The sequence below is a fragment of the Giraffa tippelskirchi genome, chromosome 12 (genome assembly GCF_054371585.1).
Source record: "Giraffa tippelskirchi isolate mGirTip1 chromosome 12, T2T-mGirTip1v1.2.pri, whole genome shotgun sequence".
NCBI classification, from domain to species: Eukaryota; Metazoa; Chordata; class Mammalia; order Artiodactyla; family Giraffidae; genus Giraffa; species Giraffa tippelskirchi.
This window is the reverse complement of record NC_137286.1, coordinates 74,570,368-74,589,958: the sequence shown is the minus strand read 5'-3', so window position 1 is coordinate 74,589,958 and position 19,591 is coordinate 74,570,368. Positions and strand designations below refer to the sequence as shown.

At 41.7% G+C, this 19,591-nt stretch overlaps 1 protein-coding gene across 8 annotated transcripts in view; it reads left to right on the top strand.

Moving 5' to 3' along the window:
• The first annotated feature begins 202 nt into the window (after positions 1–202).
• Positions 203–19,591, top strand: part of TDRD3 (tudor domain containing 3) — a 197,371-nt gene continuing 177,982 nt past the window's right edge. For all 8 annotated transcript variants that reach the window (XM_081550321.1, XM_081550322.1, XM_081550320.1 and 5 more), the window contains exon 1: positions 203–404. In XM_081550321.1, the coding sequence (XP_081406447.1) occupies positions 225–404 (180 nt within the window). In that variant the 5' untranslated portion in view covers positions 203–224. The remainder of the gene's footprint in view (positions 405–19,591) is intronic.

Below are 19,591 nucleotides of genomic sequence, written 5' to 3'. Positions count from 1 at the left end.
CAGCCGCGAGGCCGCGCTGACAGACCAGCCCGGACCGGCCCTCAGCCTCAGCCGCGAGGCCGCGCCGACAGACCAGCCCCTAGCGGCCGGCCCCGGCCCGTCCTCAGCGCACCGCCGCCCCCGGAGCGCGACGGGCTCGCAGCCGCACGCCGGGCCGGCCCCTGCGGCCGCTCGGAAAACGCGGCGAGCGGAACCCGCACGCGGAAGCGCCCGCCGCACTGAGCATGCCCAGTCGCAGAGCCGACCGGAGGAGTTTTTTTCTTTTCTTTTTTCTTTTTCTTTCTTTTTTTGGGGGGTCTCAAGTAGCAGGCCTCCCCCAGCCCCCTAGCCGAGCCCCCCAGCACCCCGGCCTAAGCAGCTACCATGGCCGAGGCTCCCGGAGCGGCGCTGTCCCGAGCGGGTTGGTAAGTGGCGGGTCTCCCAGCCGCGGGTGCGGGCCGGGCCCGAGGAGGCCAGGGCCGGGGCCGGGGGCGCTGGGTGCGTGTCGGGATAGGCGGAGGCCGCCGCCCGCCCCGGCCTCTCCCAGGGCCCCCCCGGCCGGCTCCGCCCCCGGAGCCGCGCGGAGCCGAGCGAGTCCCCCGGCTCCCTGCGAGGCGGCGGCGCGGCCTGGGCCCCGGGAGGCGGGCGGCGGGCCGCAGGGAGGCCGGGGCCGCGGAGCGGGCGGCGGTGCAGGCCCGGGGGCTCCCACGGCGCCGCCGCGGCGGGACGGGGGGAGGCGAGGGCTGGGGAACCGAGCGCGGCGGAGCGGGGCGAGCGCCGGGCCCGAGCCCGAGCCCGCGCCCTCTCATTCCCAAGTACAGCACGGAGCAGGGAAGCCATCCTTTGCGGCGCACACAACTTCTGAGGCTGAGAATGCCCGCACTGGAGACTCGTGTGGATGTTCCCTAGAACTTTTCTTGAAAGGATGACGGTGTTCTGATTTTTAAGGACGCTTCATGTCAAGATTTTAGGGTGAAAACAAACAAACAAAAAAATATACGAAAGTAAGCAGTTTCTGGAACTTAAGCCGTAAGGGTTATAAACATATAGCTTAATTTTCTAACGCTTTTCCAGGCCTGCATAGGCACAGTCTGGGATGAAAGGTGGAAAGGAGGTTGAAAAAGATTTGCCCCTGCTCGCTGTCTTAGCGCTAAGAGAAGGAGGCATTAAAACAGCAAACACACAAACAGGGGGAATTGTGGTAAACTGCACAGAGGTGCAGGCAAAGGTGGTATGGAATTGTAGAGGAAGGAAAGTTAATTTCCTAGAAAAGTGGACTTGGAAGGCCAGTGAGGAAAAGGCTTTCTGGATACAGAGCCGCTGGAGATAAGGCAAGGAGGTAGGAAAGAGCTTATTGGCTTACAGTACTGACATTAAATCCCTATGGTTCCTGAAAGTAGAAAGGTGTCCAATGAAGAGTAAGACCTTAAAAGTTTGTGGCCAGATTGTGCAGCCTACGAGTGTCTAAAGGATGGATTTGGTTTTGTGAATAAAATTTTTGGTAAGAGTACTGTGACATCTGTTTTGAAGGCGCTGCTCCTGGCTCCACAGATACCTTATTTTAGAGGTGTGGAGATTAAAGCAGAGAATTGTTAAGTAACTTAAAAAAAAAAAATAACATAACTGGAAAGTGATAGATTTGAATGCTGAGGACAGGGGTCTGGTTCCAGCTCTGGTGCTTTTAACTGTTCGTGTTCTTATAGCTTTTGCATAAAACACCATTACCATAACAAACTAGCTTTGAAAAGTCACCTTTTTTTTTCAGTTTTATTTGTGTTCCAGCTTTATACATTCAGATTCTTCACCTCACAGTGTTGTCTTGAATAATTTTGTATCACTCTTCTATTTGAGTTTTCCCGCATTCTTCCTTAGAGTGAGCCTTAGTTCTTCAAACTAGTTGTATGAATTCATTTAGTCTTTTGTCTGCTATCCAGCATTATGATCCCACCCATGTCAGAAAGACTAGTGTCCTTATTTTGGTTCCAAACACAAACTTAATTGTTTTTCTTTGGACTCTTAACTAAGATCCTTAAATGTGGTTAAACTCCATCTTATGTTTTTGTATATCTGGAATGGTGGGAAACATTGTAGTTTCTTAGTAAAATCTGGTAAAATTGACTTTGGATGACAGTGCCCCTGCCCATCAGAATTCTCTAACCAGGGTCTCTACCCCAGCTTAGCATTTTTCTTATCTTTATTTTATTATAAATCCTCAGTAATGTTATTTTGTGACATTTGCCACTTAATGTTGCAAATTTTCTCCTTACATGTTTCTTACTCCAAACTGCTGTTTTTGAATGGCAGGGATTCATAAAGGCAGAAGTAATAGGTGAGGCTAATAAGACTATCTTCCTACACTTTGGGGGTGATTCCTGATGAGTTTTGAACTCACGAGACTTGTGAAGAAGACAGGAGGATGTCCTAGGTTTATAGTTGGCATGTATTAGATCTTATGTTTAAGTAGAGATCTATTATGTTAATATACAGAATCTCAAAGGTATGTGTAGAGAAGAGTACTGGAAGGAGAATTTCTGACCATAGAGCTGCTTTGACCAACTCATCCCAGTTTTGACATCTCGAGTTTCCTATGACTCTTGGGATTCTCTGTTATTGTCACTGACAAAACCATTTTTTTTTTTTTTTTTTTTAGTACTCAGTCTATTCACTTAATTACTTGTCGGACCTCAAAAGAAGTAGATGCTAAAACACTTCAACTATTATTATCTATTCTGTCAGCCTCACCTAAAATAGTAGGTTTGAGAAATGTTTAGTGCTGAGTAATTTATATTTCTGAAATTGTGGTCTTCAGGCGGTGCAGATGATCTGTATAGACTGGTCTGTTATTCCAGTTTATATTATCTTTTTAGCACTTTTTTTTTTTCTTTTAAGCCCTTAATCTTCATTATAATTCCCACAAAAATCCAGTATTTTAAAATATAACTCCTAATAGCAGCCACCCTGGCAGACTATAGTAATTTTTTTTTTTTCCTTAGTGGCCAGTAGCACAGAAAGTGCTAGATTTTGCTGATTTGAACTTAAAAGTTCCAGGAACTACTCCTGTATAGTGACTATGTTTAAATATTGCATGAAATTGTACCTTCAGTTGATTAAGTCGCTCAGTCATGTCCGACTCTTTGGGACCCATGGACTGCAGCACACCAAGCTTCCCTGTCCATCACCAGCTCCCGGAGCTAGCTCAGACTCATGTCCATCCAGTCAATGATGCCATCCAACCATCTCATCCTCTGTCGTCTCCTTCTCCTCCTGTCTTCAGTCTTTCCCAGCATCAGGGTGTTTTCCAGTTAGTCCAGTCTTCACATCAGGTGGCCAAAGTATTGGAGTTTCAGCTTCAGCATCAGTCCTTCCAATGAATATTCAGGACTGATTTCCTTTAGGATTGACTGGCTAGATCTCATTGCAGTCCAAGGGACTCTCAAGAGTCTTCTCCAACACCATAGTTCAAAAGCATCAGTTCTTTGGTGCTCAGCTTTCTTTATGGTCCAAATCTCAAATCCATATATGACTACTGGAAAAACCGTAGCTTTGACTAGACGGACCTTTGTTGGTGAAGTAATGTCTCTGCTTTTTAATATACTGTCTAGGTTGGTCATAGCTTTCCTTCCAAGGAGCAAGTGTCTTTTAATTTCATGGCTTTAGTCACCATTTACAGTGGTTTTGGTGCCCCCCAAAATAAAGTCTGTCACTGTTGCCATTGTTTCCCCATCTATTTGCCATGAAGTGATGGAACTGGATGCCATGATCTTAGTTTTTTGAGTGTTGAGTTTTAAGCCAGCTTTTTCACTCTCCTCTTTCACTTTCATCAAGAGGCTCTTTAGTTCCTCTTTGTTTTCTGCCGTGAGGGTGGTGTCATCTCCATGTCTGAGGTTATTGATATTTCTCCCTGCAATCTTGATTCCAGCTTGTGCTTCATCCAGCCCAGCATTTTGCATGCTGTACTCTGCATATAAGTTAAACAAGAGGGGTGACAATATACAGCCTTGACATACTTTTTTCCCAATTTGGAACCAGTCCGTTATTCTATGTCTGGTTGTAACTGTTGCTTCTTGACCAGCGTACAGATTTCTCAGGAGGCAGGTAAGGTGATCTGGTATTCCTATCTCTGGAAGAATTTTCCACAGTTTTGTTGTGATCCACACAGTCAAAGGCTTTGGTGTAGGCAAAGAAATAGAAGTAGATGTTTTTCTGGAATTCGCTTGCTTTTTCAATGATCCAGTGGGTGTTGGCAGTTTGATCTCTGGTTCCTCTGCCTTTTCTAAACCCAGGTTGAACATCTGAAAGTTCAGTTCACGTACTGTTGAAGCCTGGCTTGGAGAATTTTGAGCATTACTTTGCTAATGTGTAAGATGAGTGCAATTGTGTGGTATTTTGAGCATTCTTTGGCATTGCCTTTCTTTGGGATTGGAGTGAAAATTGACCTTTTCCAGTCCTGTGGCCACTGCTGAGTTTTCCAAATTTGCTGGCATACTGAGTGCAGCACTTTCACAGCATCATCTTTCAGGATTTGAAATAGCTCAACTGGAATTCCATCATCTCCACTAGCTTTGCTCGTAGTGATGCTTCCTAAGGCCCAGAATGTCTGGTTCTAGGTGAGTGATCACACCATCATGGTTATCTTTGTCGGTAAGATATTTTTTGTGTACTTCTGTGTATTCTTGCCACCTCTTCTTAATATCTTCTGCTTCTGTTAGGTCCATACCATTTCTGTCCTTTTTGTGCCCATCTTTGCATGGAATGTTCCCTTGGTATCTCTAATTTTCTTGAAGAGATCTCTAGTCTTTCCCATTCTGTTGTTTTCCTCTGTTTCTTTGCATTGATCACTTAGGAAAGCTTATCTCTGCTTGCTATTCTTTGAAACTCTGCATTCAGATGGGTATATCTTTCCTTTTTTCTTTGCCTTTAGCTTTTCTTCTTTTCTCAGCTATTTGTAAGGCCTTCTCAGACAACCATTTTGCCTTTTTGCATTTCTTTATGTTGGGGATGGTCTTGATCACTGCCTCCGTCCATAGTTCTTCAGGCACTCTATCAGATCTAATCCCTGGAATCTATTTGTCACTTCCACTGTATAACCATAAGGGATTTGATTTAGGTCATACCTGAATGGTCTAGTGGTTTTCCTTACTTAAGCCTGAAGTTTGCAATAAGGAGTTCATGATCTGAGCCACAGTCAGCTTCTGTTCTTGTTTTTGCTGACTGTATAGAGCTTCTTCATTTTTGTCTGCAAAGAATATAATCAGTCTGTAGTTATTGACCTTCTGGTGATGTCCACGTTTAGCATTGTCTCTTGTGTTGTTGGAAAAAGGTATTTGCTATGACCAGTGCATTCTCTGGGCAAACTCTGTTAGCCTTTGCCATGCTTCATTTTGTACTCCAAGGCCAAACTTGTCTTTTACTCCAGGTATCTCTTCCTACTTTCGCAATCCAGTCCCCTATGATGAAAAGGACATCTTTTTTTGGTGTTAGTTCTAGAAGGTCTTGTAGTTCATCTTAGAACCATTCAGCTTCTTCAACATTAGTGGTTGGGGCGTAGACTTGGAATACTGTGAAATTGTACCTTGTGTTCTGTAATGCTTACTTATATGCATAGAATAAGTAACTGAGAGAAGATATTTGACTAACTTTGGACAGATTTACATCTCTTTGTTTCTCTTGAGATTTTTTTAAGGGGGACTTATGTACTCCTACCTGCCTTTTATGGTAGGTATGTTTTGGGCTTCCTTGATAGCTCAGTTGATAAAGAATCCACCTGCAATTCAGGAGATCCTGGTTCAATTCCTGTGTTGGGAAGATCCGCTGGAGAAGGGATAGGCTACCCACTCCAGTATTCTTGGGCTTCCCTTGTGGCTCAGCTGGTAAAGAATCTGCCTGCAATGTGGGAGACCTGGGTTCGATCCCTGGGTTGGGAAGATCCCCTGGAGAAGGGAAAGGCTACCCACTCCAGTATTCTGGACTGGAGAATTCCATGGACTGTATAGTCCATGGGGTCACAAAGAGTCAGACACGGGTTAGCGACTTTCACCTAACTTTTGGATTATTTTTTAAAGAAATAATCAGCCTTTCAGATTTTTCTTTTTCTTTTTTTAAATTAACAGAGTAATGTATTTATTGGGGGCAAAAAACCAAATTGGACTGTATAAAGTGAGAAAAGTTTAAAAAGTTTGGTCAGGATCACAAAGCTAAACCTTAAAGTGAAAACTAGAACCCAAGTCTTCTCATTCATGAGAACTTCTTTTTTTTTTAATAGAAACAAGTTAAGGGAATATAATCATCTGTATTTATTTTGGAAAAAGGTAGTTTTTCTTTTTATATAGAATTAGTGGTTGTATAGCTTAACTCCCTCAGTGTGCAGATCAGGAAGCTGGAACACTGGCATCAATAATTTGCTCAGAGATATAAAGGACAGAATGAAGAATAGAGCCCAAATGTCTGGAATAAATATTCAGTACTGATTTTCATTAAGTCCTGGTGAGCACATTTAATTTAAATTGTTGATCAAATAGAACGCATTTTAAAAGAGATTGAATTTATCTGCTTTTTGATATGTAAATTTGCTTTCTTCTCTGGGAAAGATTGGTGCTTATTCTGAGGAGTGATGCTGTTGAAATCAAAGAAACCTTTACCTTTTGGTGGTTCACCTAATTACTGATTGGATTTATGTAAAAAATCTGGTGAATTCTGTATTTTGAAATCGAAGAATATCTGAAAAAGTAAGGTACTATTTTCATATATTTGACTTATCCAGCAGTTTTGAGTTCAAAACACCATAAATAATTATTAGAAATAATATTTCCATTTTATTCTGAAAGAAAGTGTATTTTCTTAGAAACCCCAGGTTTCTAACATCTGAAGTTTACCTTGGTTGTGCTTTGAGGTGTTTTGTTTGGGTAGGGCAGAGCTGGAGGGAAAAGAGAGGATGAGTACAAAGGTCATCTTCTTATCTTGCTGCTGCTGCTAAGTCTCTTTAGCCGTGTCCAACTCTGTGCGACCCCAAAGACGGCAGCCCACCAGGCTCCCCCGTCCCTGGAATTCTCTAAGCAAGAACACTGGAGTGGGTTGCCATTTCCTTCTCCAGTGCACGAAAGTGAAAAGTGAAAGTGAAGTCACTCAGTCCTGTCCGACTCTTAGCGACCCCATGGACTGACTGCAGCCTACCAGGCTCCTCCGTCCATGGGATTTTCTAGGCAAGAGTACTGGAGTGGGGTGCCATTGCCTTCCCCCTTGAATTTCACTGCCCTTTTGGAGTTCTCTCTCCTTGGTTACTGGTGCTACCTCCAAACTGATATCCTCTGGCCCAAGGGTATACCAGATTTCATTCCCTTGATTTCACCTTTGAATAAGAAAGGCTACAAGTGTAAATGTCTTTTCCCAAGACAGTACTAGAGGAGAGTATTTATTTATGGGATAAGGAGAGGAAACAAAGCACAATGTCAGTATAGATTATAAAGTAAGAGCTCTCTTGTGTTGAGAAGCCTGCTCTATTATTCCTTGTGTTGCTTTGAGATAGCTGTTCCAAAGAGCAAAGAGGTGGAACAATTTCAGGACATTTTGCTGGAATTTGGAATTCCTAGCTTTTGACCTATCCACAGATAGAGAGCTTCCTTTTACATCCTATCACTTAGAAACTTCCTCCAAAGCATATCAAGACCAAAGAAGTCAGATTCTTGTTCAGTAGCCACTCTTGCATCTTTCTTGTTTGTGGGTTTTTTTTTCCCCCTGAGAGACACACCTATTTCCCAGGAGATTGCTGGTGAATGAGCTCAATTTTCAAGTCAGGAATGATCTTTGTAGCATCATAAAAATAACTGTACCTGCATATAATATACTGTTGGTAATAGTCAAGCGTAAGAGTTTACTCAAAGGGTATCATAAGTTTTGGTCCCTCATGCTTCCTTGGTGGCTCAGATGGTAAAGAATCCGTCTGCAAAGTGGGACACCTGGTTTCAATCCCTGAATTGGGAAGATCCCCCTGGAGAGGGCATGGCAACCCACTCCAGTATTCTTGCCTGGAGAATCCCATGGACAGAGGAGCCTGGCAGGCTACAGTCCACGAGATTGCAAAGAGTTGGACAAGCCTGAGCAACTAAGCACAGCACAGCATTGTTCCAGCATAGCTCTTAGATATAGGTGTCTTTGTAAAGAATTTTGATAGTTCTTTATAAGGTTGTATGCTTAGTGCAGGAATTTTTTTATTTTCTAGAATTTTAAAATACTTCATCATTACCATTTTTTTAAATCTGTATAAAATGTCTTTTTTTAAAAAGATGAATATTTTTAATGATAGGTACCATTCACATAGGAGGTAGACATCATAAACCATTAGACACCTTAATAACACAGATACATAAAGCAAAAATCAAAAGAAATATAAGGGAGAAAAATATATAATCATAGACATATTAGCATTTCTCTGAGAATATTTTATCAAATGCAGAAAAAATAAGAATAGTAGCATCTTAAATGATGTCATTAATAATTTACATTTAATAGGTTTATATTAATTAATTTATAGCAATCATATACTACACAAATATATTTACAAATTTTCTATCTCATATGTTGTTATTAGAGGTCCATAGGACATTTAGAAAAGCTGGCATAAAGATAAACATTACTAAATTTCAAAAGTAGAATTTTTGTTTGTGTGTGTGATTTATTTATACACATACACGTGTTATTTTTGAAATTTTCCACTATAAGTTTTTTACAAAAGATCGACTATAGTTCCTGGAGCTATACAGTAAATCTTTGTTTCTTGTTGCATATCTGTTTTGTTAAATTAAAAATCTAGTATTCTATTCATACTAAGTAGGATAAGTGGACTCAAAATGATACATTTTTTAGTTAGGCAAAAATTCATAAGTTTTCTAAAATATAATGCATATTATTTATATATATATCTATGTATGTAAAAGCTTTTCTACTATGCTTGATAAAGACTTGGGAAAGAACCTCAAAAAGAAAAAAGATGGAGAAACTAGAAAACATAAACTGAATGAAATGGAAGCACTGAATATGAAATAGAAAAAGTGAAACAAACTAGATAAAAGTAAAAGATCCACATATAGTCCATTTGTTTTTAAACATGGCTGCTCATTAGAAACATACCTGGAGCTCTGAAGGGGGAAAAAAGAGCAATGCCTGGACATTTGTATTTTTCAAAAATTTCCAAGATAATTCTGATAAGCATTTGGATTTTAAAAAGTCATTACAGGTTTTTCTATTAAATGGTAGTTTTGGTGATACAGAATTCTGTAATTTTCCTGTCAACCAATCATGATACAATGGTATTAAGTGAGTAATAGTTACGTAATCACAATAGAGACGTGAAGTATTAGTTGCTCAGTCATGCCTGACTCTTGGCGACCCCATGGACTGCGCTCACCAGGCTCCTCTGTCCATGGCATTTTCCAGGCAAGGATACTGGAGTGGGTTGCCATTTCCTTCTCCAAATCACAATAGTAAAAGATGTTTATCAGTTTTTATAATTAATAAAAAGTGAAAGTGAAGTTGCTCAGTTGTGTCCCACTCTTTTCGACCCCATGGACTGTAGCTCACCAGGCTCCTCTGTCCATGGAATTTTCCAGGCAAGAGTACTGGAGTGGGTTGCCATGTCCTTCTCCAGGAGATCTTCCTGACCCAGGGATTGAACCTGGTTCTTCCACATTGCAGGCAACGTTTTACCATCTGAGCCACCAGGGAGGCCCACAATCAATAGCCAGACAAAAAAGATTATTACCATTGCAAGCCATAATGGGAATGTGATTAACCTAATGATATAAAATAATTACATATAATTTGGGGGATTAAGCAGCATACATGTGCATGTTTTCATTTGCTCAACCATTCTATGTTTTTTGGTTGGTGCATTTAATCCATTTACATGTAAGGTAATTATCAATATGTATGATCCTATTTTCCCTGATGCTGGGAAGGATTGAAAGCTGGAGGAGAAGGGGACAACAGAGGATGAGATGGTTGGATGGCGTCACTGACTCAACGGACATGAGTTTGAGTAAGCTCCAGCAGTTGGTGATGGACATGGAGGCCTGGCGTGCTGCAGTCCATGGGGTTGCAAAGAGTTGGACAACCAACTCTGAACTGACTTGAACTGATGATCCTATTGCTATTTTCTTAATTGTTTTGGGTTTATTTTCTGTAGGTAGGGCTTCCCTGATAACTCAGTTGGTAAAGAATCTGCCTGCAATACAGGAGACTTCGGTTCAATTCCTGGTTTGGGAAGATCTGCTGGAGAAGGGATAGGCTACCCACTCCAATATTCTTGGGCTTCCCGTGTGGCTTAGGCTGGTAAAGAATCCGCCCACAATGCGGGAGACCTGGGTTTGATCCCTGGGGTTGGGAAGATCCCCTGGAGTAGGGAAAGGCTACCCACTCCAGTATCCTGGCCTGGAGAATTCCATGGACTGTGTAGTCCATGGGGTCGCAAAGAGTCAGACACGACTTAGTGACTTTGACTTCACTCAGTAGGTTGGGCTTTTCCTTCTCTTGTTTTCTGCCTAGAGAAGTTCCTTTAGCATTTGTTGTAAAGCTGATTTGGTGGTGCCGAATTCTCTTAAACTTTTGCTTGTCTAGAAAGCTTTTGATTTCTCCATCAAATCTGAAGGAAAGTCTTGCTGGGTAGAGTATTCTTGATTGTAGGTTCTTCCTTCTCATCACTTTAAATATGTCATGCCATTCCCTTCTGACTTGTAGAGTTTCTGTTGAGAAATCCGCTGATAGCCTGATGGGAGTTCCCTTGTCTGTTATTTGTCATTTTTCCCTTTTTACTTTTAATATTTTGTCTCTGTCTTTAATTTTTATCAGTTTTATTACTGTGTGTCTTGGTGTGTTGTTCCTTGGGTTTATCCTTCCTGGGACTCTCTGTGCTTCCTGGACTTGGTTGATTATTTTCTTTCCCATGTTAGGGAATTTTTCAGCTATTATCTCCTTAAACATTTTCTCAGGTCCTTTCTCTCTCGCTTCTCCTCCTGGGACCCCTATAATGTGAATGTTCGTGCATTTAATGTTGTCCGAGAGGTTTCTTAGGCTGTCTTCATCTCTTTTTGTTCTTTTTTCTATATTCTGTTCTGTGGCAGTGATTTCCACCAATCTGTCCTCTGGGTTATTTATCTGTGCTTCTGCCTCTGTTATTCTGCTGTGAATTCCTTCTAGTGTATTATTCATCTCTGTTCTTTAGTTCTTGTAGGTCTTTGCTAAACATTTCTTGCATTGTCTCAACCTTTGCTTCCTTTCTTTTTCTGAGATCATAAATAAAATTCACTATCATTATTCTGAATTATTTTTCTGGAAGGTTGACTGTCTCCACTTCTAAGTTGTTTTTCTGGGGTTTTATCTTGTTCCTTCATCTGGGAAGCCCTGATAGCTCAGTTGGTAAAGAATCTGCCTGCAATGCAGGAGACCCAGGTTTGATTCCTGGATCAGGAAGGTGCGCTGGAGAAGGGATAGGCTACCCACTCCAGTATTCTTGGGCTTCCCTTATGGCTCAGCTGGTAAAGAATCTGCCTGCAGTATGGGAGACCTGGGTTCAATACCTGGGTTTGGGAAGATGCCCTGGAGAAGGGAAAGGCTACCCCTTCCAGTATTCTGGCCTGGAGAATTCCATGGACTGTATAGTCCATGGGGTCGCAAAGAGTGGAACACGACTGAGTGACTTTCACTTTACTTCATCTGGGATGTAACTTTCTGCTTTTTCATGCTGATTAATTTTCTGTAATGGGGTTTTGTTTTAGTCGCTGTGGGATTGTGATTCTTCATGCTTCTTCTGTCTGCCATCTGATGGGGGAGGCTCAGAGGCTTGTGTAAGCTTCCAGATGGAAGGCACTGGTGGTGGGAAAAACTGGGTCTTGCTCTGAAGGATAGGACCTTGATCGGTAAAGCTTTAATCCAGTTATCTGCTGATGGGTGGGGTTGGGCTCCCTCCTTGGTAGTTTTTTGGTCTGAGGTGACCCAGCCTTCAGGTCTCTGGGCTCTATGGTCTGGTTAATGGCGGCCTCCAAGAAAGTTTATGCCAAAGGGGACTTTCCAGACAGCTGCTGTCAGTCCCCCGTCCCTCCTGTGGTAAGCGCTGCCAGCCCCCACCTCCACAGGAGACCCGCTCCCACTAGCAGGTAGTTTTGGTGCCTGTGGAGTCACTGCTCCTTTCCTCTGAGTCTCGGTGCACACAGGTTTTATTTGTGCTCTCCAAGACTGGACTCTTTGTTTTCCCCAGTCCTGTGTCTTGTCTTCTGATCATATCCTGCTGGCCTTCAAGGTCAGATTCCCTGGGGATTCCCAGTCCCTCTGTCAGGTCCCCAGGCCAGGAATCCTGGTGGGGTTCTGAATATTCAGAACAGTGGGAGAACATCTTTGGTATTATTGTACAGTTTGTGGGTCACCCTCCTGATGGGTATGTTGATTTTATCATGATTGTGCCTCTCCTACCATCTTGCTTCAGCTTCTTCTTTGTCTTTGGACGTGGGCTATATTTTTTCTGGTAGCTTCTAGTGTCCTCTTGTCAATGGTTGTTCAACAGCTAGTTGTGAATTTGGTGCGCTCACAGAAAAAGATGAGCACACATCCTTCTACTCTGCCTTCTTGAACTGGAAGCCTTATCTTACCACTTTGATGTACATGTTTTCTTTACTCTATTTTGGAAAGTATCAGAACCATTAAGACACTTTTTAGATGAAATAGAATAATAAGTTATGCTAAAGAACTCTAATAGAAACCAATTAGTTTATATTTGGTTTTCAGGAGAGCTTATTAGAGACATCTTCCCATTTTGAAATATTTTTTGTTTATTTAATGCACATTTGTTACTTTGTCTTTGGTTTGTGTTGTTTGTGAAATTATAATGTCGAAATATAGTGTTATTGACCTTCTGTCTCAAAATATGTTATGTATTACCATGTATTACCTGGTTGCTTCTGTTGATACTGTAAAATGCCAAAAATGACTGTGTATTCTGTTAAACTACTTAAGTTTTCAGGTTTGAAGGTGCTATTTGCAGTAATTTTTTTGGTGAATAACCTATAAATCTAGATTCAACTGCCTGTAGATTTGACTGCCTCAAGCATAAAGGGGGTATAAAAAGAAACTTGCTACCTCAGCAAGTTGAAAATAATTTTCTGTTCATGCAGCAGCATTTGCTAGATCAAGTAAAAATTGCATAGTAACATTTAAGAACCATAAAAATATAATATCTTTTTTTTTTTGCTTATGCCTTCTCTTTTTGACAAAAGAAGAATATTGGCATCTTGACTTATCATGTTAAGTCCTGTCTATCTAGAAATTCTGACTTTTTGAAAGGTATAGGATCTGGAACTAGCTGAAGAACAGTTTACTTCTGTATAATTTTTACAATAAGCAGACTGCACATTTAGCAATGCAAATTTTTCACGTAAAGTTTGAGAACATTTGTGAAGTCATAAAATGACAAAAGCAGAGAAGAGAGCAGAAGAAATGTGTGGTAATAAAATAATAAAGTAAATCAAAGATACTCATAGCAGAAAAGAAGCACATCGGTCATGCAGAGAAAGAGGAAAGAACCACATTATGCTCTAAGGCTGGACAGAGCCTACATGTGCCTTAGTACTGTAACCCCTGCATGGGTTACACCCGTACTCATGGGTGTGACATGTGTGAGCACTGCTCATGCAGTTTTTAGTTTTACACCCTTTTATGTGGAGACAGTAGCTACTTTAATCTCAGTATAGTGCTACTGAAGGTATGACATTTTTGTAACAATAAGTAAATTTATGCATTAATGCAGGGAGATATGTGACCCTGTAGTATTGTGTTGGAGAAGGGAATGGCAACCCACTCCAGTGTTCTCGCCTGGGAAATCCCATGGGCAGAGGATCCTGGCAGGTTGCAGTCCCTGAGGCTGCAAAAGAGTCAGACAAGACTTAGCCACTAAACAACAATAGTAATGTGTATACTGAAATACAAATAGTGAATATTTATGCCTCTTCTACACAAAGCACTGTGTTTGTTGTTAGAATGATGTACAGGACAGAATTTGAACATGTTATACAGTGGTATTTTGCTTCTAGGGATGTTGAGAACAGTTAACCCACACTTAGAAAGTCTGGAAGGTTTTCCAGAGCTAGTGATGTATAAGGAGGGTGTGTTATATATGCCAACTCAATATGGTATCTAGTCTTTGGGAACAAACACAAGGCAGATTCCTTGATGTACTCATTTAACAAACGATTATTGAACATCTTGTTGTGGCAGGCATTTTCCTGTAATAGTATAATCAGATGTAGTTTTATGGGGAGAAATCCATTAACTGCACATTCAAACATATTGCATCTGTAGAATATACTAGAGAGGAGAAAGGACATGACTCCATAAAAGCGAAACTTGGTGTCTTCATGGTGATCAGAGCATGCCTCCCTGAGACCTGATAAGTGGGAATTTAACCAAGTTCACTTCACGGCAAATAGATGGAGAAACTATGGAAACAGTGACAGACTTTATTTTCTTGGGCTCCAAAATCACTGCAGATAGTGACCACAGCCATGAAATTAAAAGACGCTTGCTCCTTGGAAGAGAAGCTGTGACCTACCTAGACAGCATATTAAAAAGCAGACACATTACTTTGCCGACAGAGGTCTGTCTAGTCAAAGCTATGGTTTTCCAGTAGTCATGTATGGATGTTGAGTTCAGTTCAGTCGCTCAGTTGTGTCCGACTCTTTGTGACCCCATGAATTGCAGCACGCCAGGCCTCTCTGTCCATCACCAGCTCCCGGAGTCTACCCAAACCCATGTCCATCGAGTCAGTGATGTCATCCAACCATCTCATCCTCTGTCGTCCCCTTCTCCTCCTTCCCCCAATCCTACCCAGCATTAGGGTCTTTTCCAATGAGTCAACTTTTCGCATGAGGTGGCCAAAGTATTGGAGTTTCAGCTTCAACATCAGTCCTTCCAATGAACACCCAGGATTGATCTCCTTTAGGATGGATTGATTGGATCTCCTTGCAGTCCAAGGGACTCTCCAGCGTCTTCTCCAACACCACAGTTCAAAAGCATCAATTCTGCGGCACTCAGCTTTCTTCACCGTCCAACTCTCACATCCATACATGACCACTGGAAAAACCATAGCCTTGACTAGACAGACTTTTGTTGGCAAAGTAATGTCTCTGCTTTTAAATATGCTATCTAGGCTGGCCATAACCTTTCTTCCAAGGAGTAAGCGTCTTTTAATTTCATGGCTGCAATCACCATCTGCAGTGATTTTGGAGCCCCAAAAAATAAAGTCTGACACTGTTTCCCCATCTATTTCCCATGAAGTGATGGGACCAGATATGCCATGATCTTAGTTTTCTGAACGTTGAGCTTTAAGCCAACTTTTTGACTCTTCTCTTTCACTTTCATCAAGAGGCTCTTTAGTTCTTCTTCACTTTCTGCCATAAGGGTGGTGTCATCTGCATATCTGAGGTTATTGATATTTCTCCCAGCAATCTTGATTCCAGCTGTGTTTCTTTCAGCCCAGCGTTTCTCATGATGTACTCTGCATATAAGTTAAATAAGCAGGGTGACAATATACAGCCTTGACATACTCCTTTTCCTGTTTGGAACCAGTCTGTTGTTTCACGTCCAGTTCTAACTGTTGCTTCCTGACCTGCATACAGGTTTCTCAAGAGACAGGTCAGATGGTCTGGTATTCCCATCTCTTTCAGAATTTTCCACAGTTTATTGTGATCCACACAGTCAAAGGCTTTGGCATAGTCAATAAAGCAGAAATAGATGTTTTTCTGGAACTCTCTTGCTTTTTCGATGATCCAGCGGATATTGGCAATTTGATCTCTGGTTCCTCTGCCTTTTCTAAAACCAGCTTGAACATCTGGAAGTTCACGGTTCACGTATTGCTGAAGCCTGGCTTGGAGAATTTTGAGCATTACTTTACTAGCATGTGAGATGAGTGCAATTGTGCAGTAGTTTGAGCATTCTTTGGCATTGCCTTTCTTAGGGATTGGAACGAAAACTGACCTTTTCCAGTCCTGTGGCCACTGCTGAGTTTTCCAGATTTGCTGGCGTATCGAGTGCAGCACTTTCACAGCATCATCTTTCAGGATTTGAAATAGCTCAACTGGAATTCCATCCCCTCCACTAGCTTTGTTCGTAGTGATGCTTTCTAAGGCCCACCTGACTTCAGATTCCAGGATGTCTGGCTCAAGGTGAGTGATCACACCATCGTGATTATCTGGGTTGTGAAGATCTTTTTTGTACAGTTCTTCTGTGTATTCTTGCCACCTCTTCTTAATATCTTCTGCTTCTGTTAGGTCCATACCATTTCTCTCCTTTGTCGAGCCTATCTTTGCATGAAATGTTCCTTTGGTATCTCTAATTTTCTTGAAGAGCTTTCTAGTCTTTCCCAATCTGTTGTTTTCCTGTATTTCTTTCCATTGATCACTGAGGAAAGCTTTCTTATCTCTCCTTGCTATTCTTTGGAACTCTGCATTCATATGGGAATATCTTTCCTTTCTCCTTTGCTTTTCACTTCTCCTCTCTTCCCAGCTATCTGTAAGGCCTCCTCAGAAAGCCATTTTTTCTTTTTTGCATTTCTTTTCCATGGGGATTGTCTTGATCCCTGTCTCCTGTACAATGTCATGAACCTCTGTCCATAGTTCATCAGGAACTCTGTCTATCAGATCTAGTCCCTTAAATCTATTTGTCACTTCTACTGTATACTCATAAGGGATTGGATCTAGGTCATACCTGAATGGACTAGTGGTTTTCCCTACTTTCTTCAATTTAAGTCTGAATTTGGCAATAAGGAGTTCATGATCTGAGCCACAGTCTGCTCCCGGTCTTGTTTTTGCTGACTCTATGGAGCTTCTTCATCTTTGGCTGCAAAGAATATAATCAATCTGATTTCAGTGTTGACCATCTGGTAATGTCCCCGTGTAGAGTCTTCCCTTGTGTTGTTGGAAGAGGGTGTTTGCTTTTACCAGTGCGTTCTCTTGGCAAAACTCTATTAGCCTTTGCCCTGCTTCATTCTGTACTCCAAGGCCAAACTTGCCTGTTACGCCAGGTGTTTCTTGACTTCCTACTTTTGCATTCCAGTCCCCTATAATGAAAAGGACATCTTTTTTGGGTGTTAGTTCTAGAAGGTCTTGTAGGTCTTCATAGAACTGTTCAACTTCAGCTTCTTCGGTGTTACTGGTTGGGACATAGACTTGGATTACTGTGATATTGAATGGTTTGCCTTGGAAACAAACAGAGATCATTCTATCATGTTTGAGATTGCATCCAGTACTGCCTTTCGTACTCTTTTGTTGACCATGATGACTACTCCATTTCTTCTAAGGGATTCTTGGCCACAGTAGTAGATGTAAAGGTCATCTGAGTTAAATTCACCCATTCCAGTTCATCTTAGTTCACTGATTCCTAGAATGTCGACGTTCACTCTTGCCATCTCCTGTTTGACCACTTCCAGTTTGCCTTGATTCATGGACCTAACATTCCAGGTTCCTATGCAATATTGCTCTTTACAGCATCGGACTTTGCTTCTATCACCAGTCACATCCACAGCTGGGTATCGTTTTTCCTTTGGCTCCATCTCTTCATTCTTTCTGGAGTTATTTCTCCACTGATCTCCAGTAGCATATTGGGCACTTACTGACCTGGGGAGTTCATCTTTCAGTGTCCTATCTTTTTGCCTTTTCATACTGTTCATGGGGTTCTCAAGGCAAGAATACTGAAGTGGTTTGCCCTGCCCATCTCCGGTGGACCACATTTTGTCAGACCTCTCCACCATGACCCATCCGTCTTGGGTTGCTCCACACAGCATGGCTTAGTTTCATTGAGATAGACAAGGCTGTGGTCCATGTGATCAGATTAGCTAGTTTTGTTGAGAGTTGGACCATGAAGAAGGCTGAGCGCCGAGGAATTGGTGCTTTTGAACTGTGGTGCTGGAGAAGACTCTTGAGAGTCCCCTGGACTGCAAAGTGATCCTGCCACTCCATCCTAAAGGAGATCAGTCCTGAGTATTCATTGGAAGGACAGATGCTGAAACTGAAGCTCCAATACTTTGGCCACCTGATAAGAAGAAATGACTGATTGGAAAAGACCCTGATGCTGGAAAAGACTGAAGGCAGGAGGAGAAGAGGACGACAGAAGATGAGATGGTTGGATGGCATCATTGACTGGATGGACATGGGTCTGAGCTAGCTCCGGGAGTTGGTGATGGACAGGAAGGCCTGGCGTGCTGCGGTCCATGGGGTTACAAAGAGTTGGACACGGCTGAGCAACTGAACTGAACTAAACGGGAAAGCAGCATAGGCAGCATATGGCAGTAGGGAGTATGATTTAGTACCAAGGAATGAGCTACTAGTATTAGTGGGGGTGAGACAGAGAGGCAGTATAGTGAGATTGGGCTGGAAGAGACCCAGTGACTAGATCATGTAGCTTGGGCCTTGTAGGTCACAGTAAGTTCTGTTTTTATTTTTAAGCAACAGAAATCAGTTGAAAAGTTTTATTAGGTGAAGGGAGGGTTGAAGTAGGGACCACATCTTCGTTATGTTTTGAGGTATCCTTGCATTGAAGAAAATGGATTGGAGCTAGGCAGGAGTAAATAGAATGGTGGTTATGACTGAGATAGAGAGCAGTAGATTGATTTGAGAGATATTTACAAGGTAAAATGAACAGAACATTTTGATGAATTGGATATGGGAGTGAGAGAAAAGGAAGTGTCAAGGGGTTGATTTCTTGGTTTCTGGCTTGTATACCTGAGTTGAATACAGTACAGTTAGATAGGAACTGTTAGAAGAGGACCACATTTTTGAGGGATGAATCATGAATAGAAGTTGGACATTATTTGAGTGTGAAGTGCCTTTGAATCATCTAAAATAAGATGCCAGTTGGACATTAAGAAATACTAATCTTGAACTCAGAAGAGAAGACTGAATTAAACGTATTCATTTGAGTATACAAACGTATACTCAACGTATACTCAAATTAAACGTATACATCTGAGTATAGTTCATGGTGAAGCAGTGCATGGATGAGATCCAATATAGCAGACATTAGCCGTGTGTGGCTGCTGAACACTTGAAATGGGTCTAGTCCAAATTCAGATGTGATGTGAAGATAAAATACACACAGAGTTTGAAAACTAGTACAAAATGGAATGTAAATATCTCCAATTTTTATATTGTTTGCATATTGAAATAATATTTTCAATATATTGTGTTAAATATATTATTAATATTAATATTAATTTTACCCGTTTCTCTTTACTTTTTAAAATGTGGTTACTAGAAAATTTCAAATTACTTATGTGACTTGCATTATATTTCTGTAAGACAGCAGTGATCTGTGATCTAAAGACCAGTCTTTGACTAGGAAGAGGCTAGTTTCAAGCAGTGAGGAATTTCAGCATTTTTAGAAAATAAGCGTTTAAGGAGCAGCCAGAGGGGGGAAAAGCATATGAAGTCATTGACTTTTCTAAGAAGAGAAAATGGATATGATCTCTAAGAGTTCTGTGACAAGATTATTTGATTAGGTTAGCATTAGTTTATTGACTTGGAGAAGGCGATGGCACCCCACACTGGTACTCTTGCCTGGAAAATCCCATGGATGGAGGAGC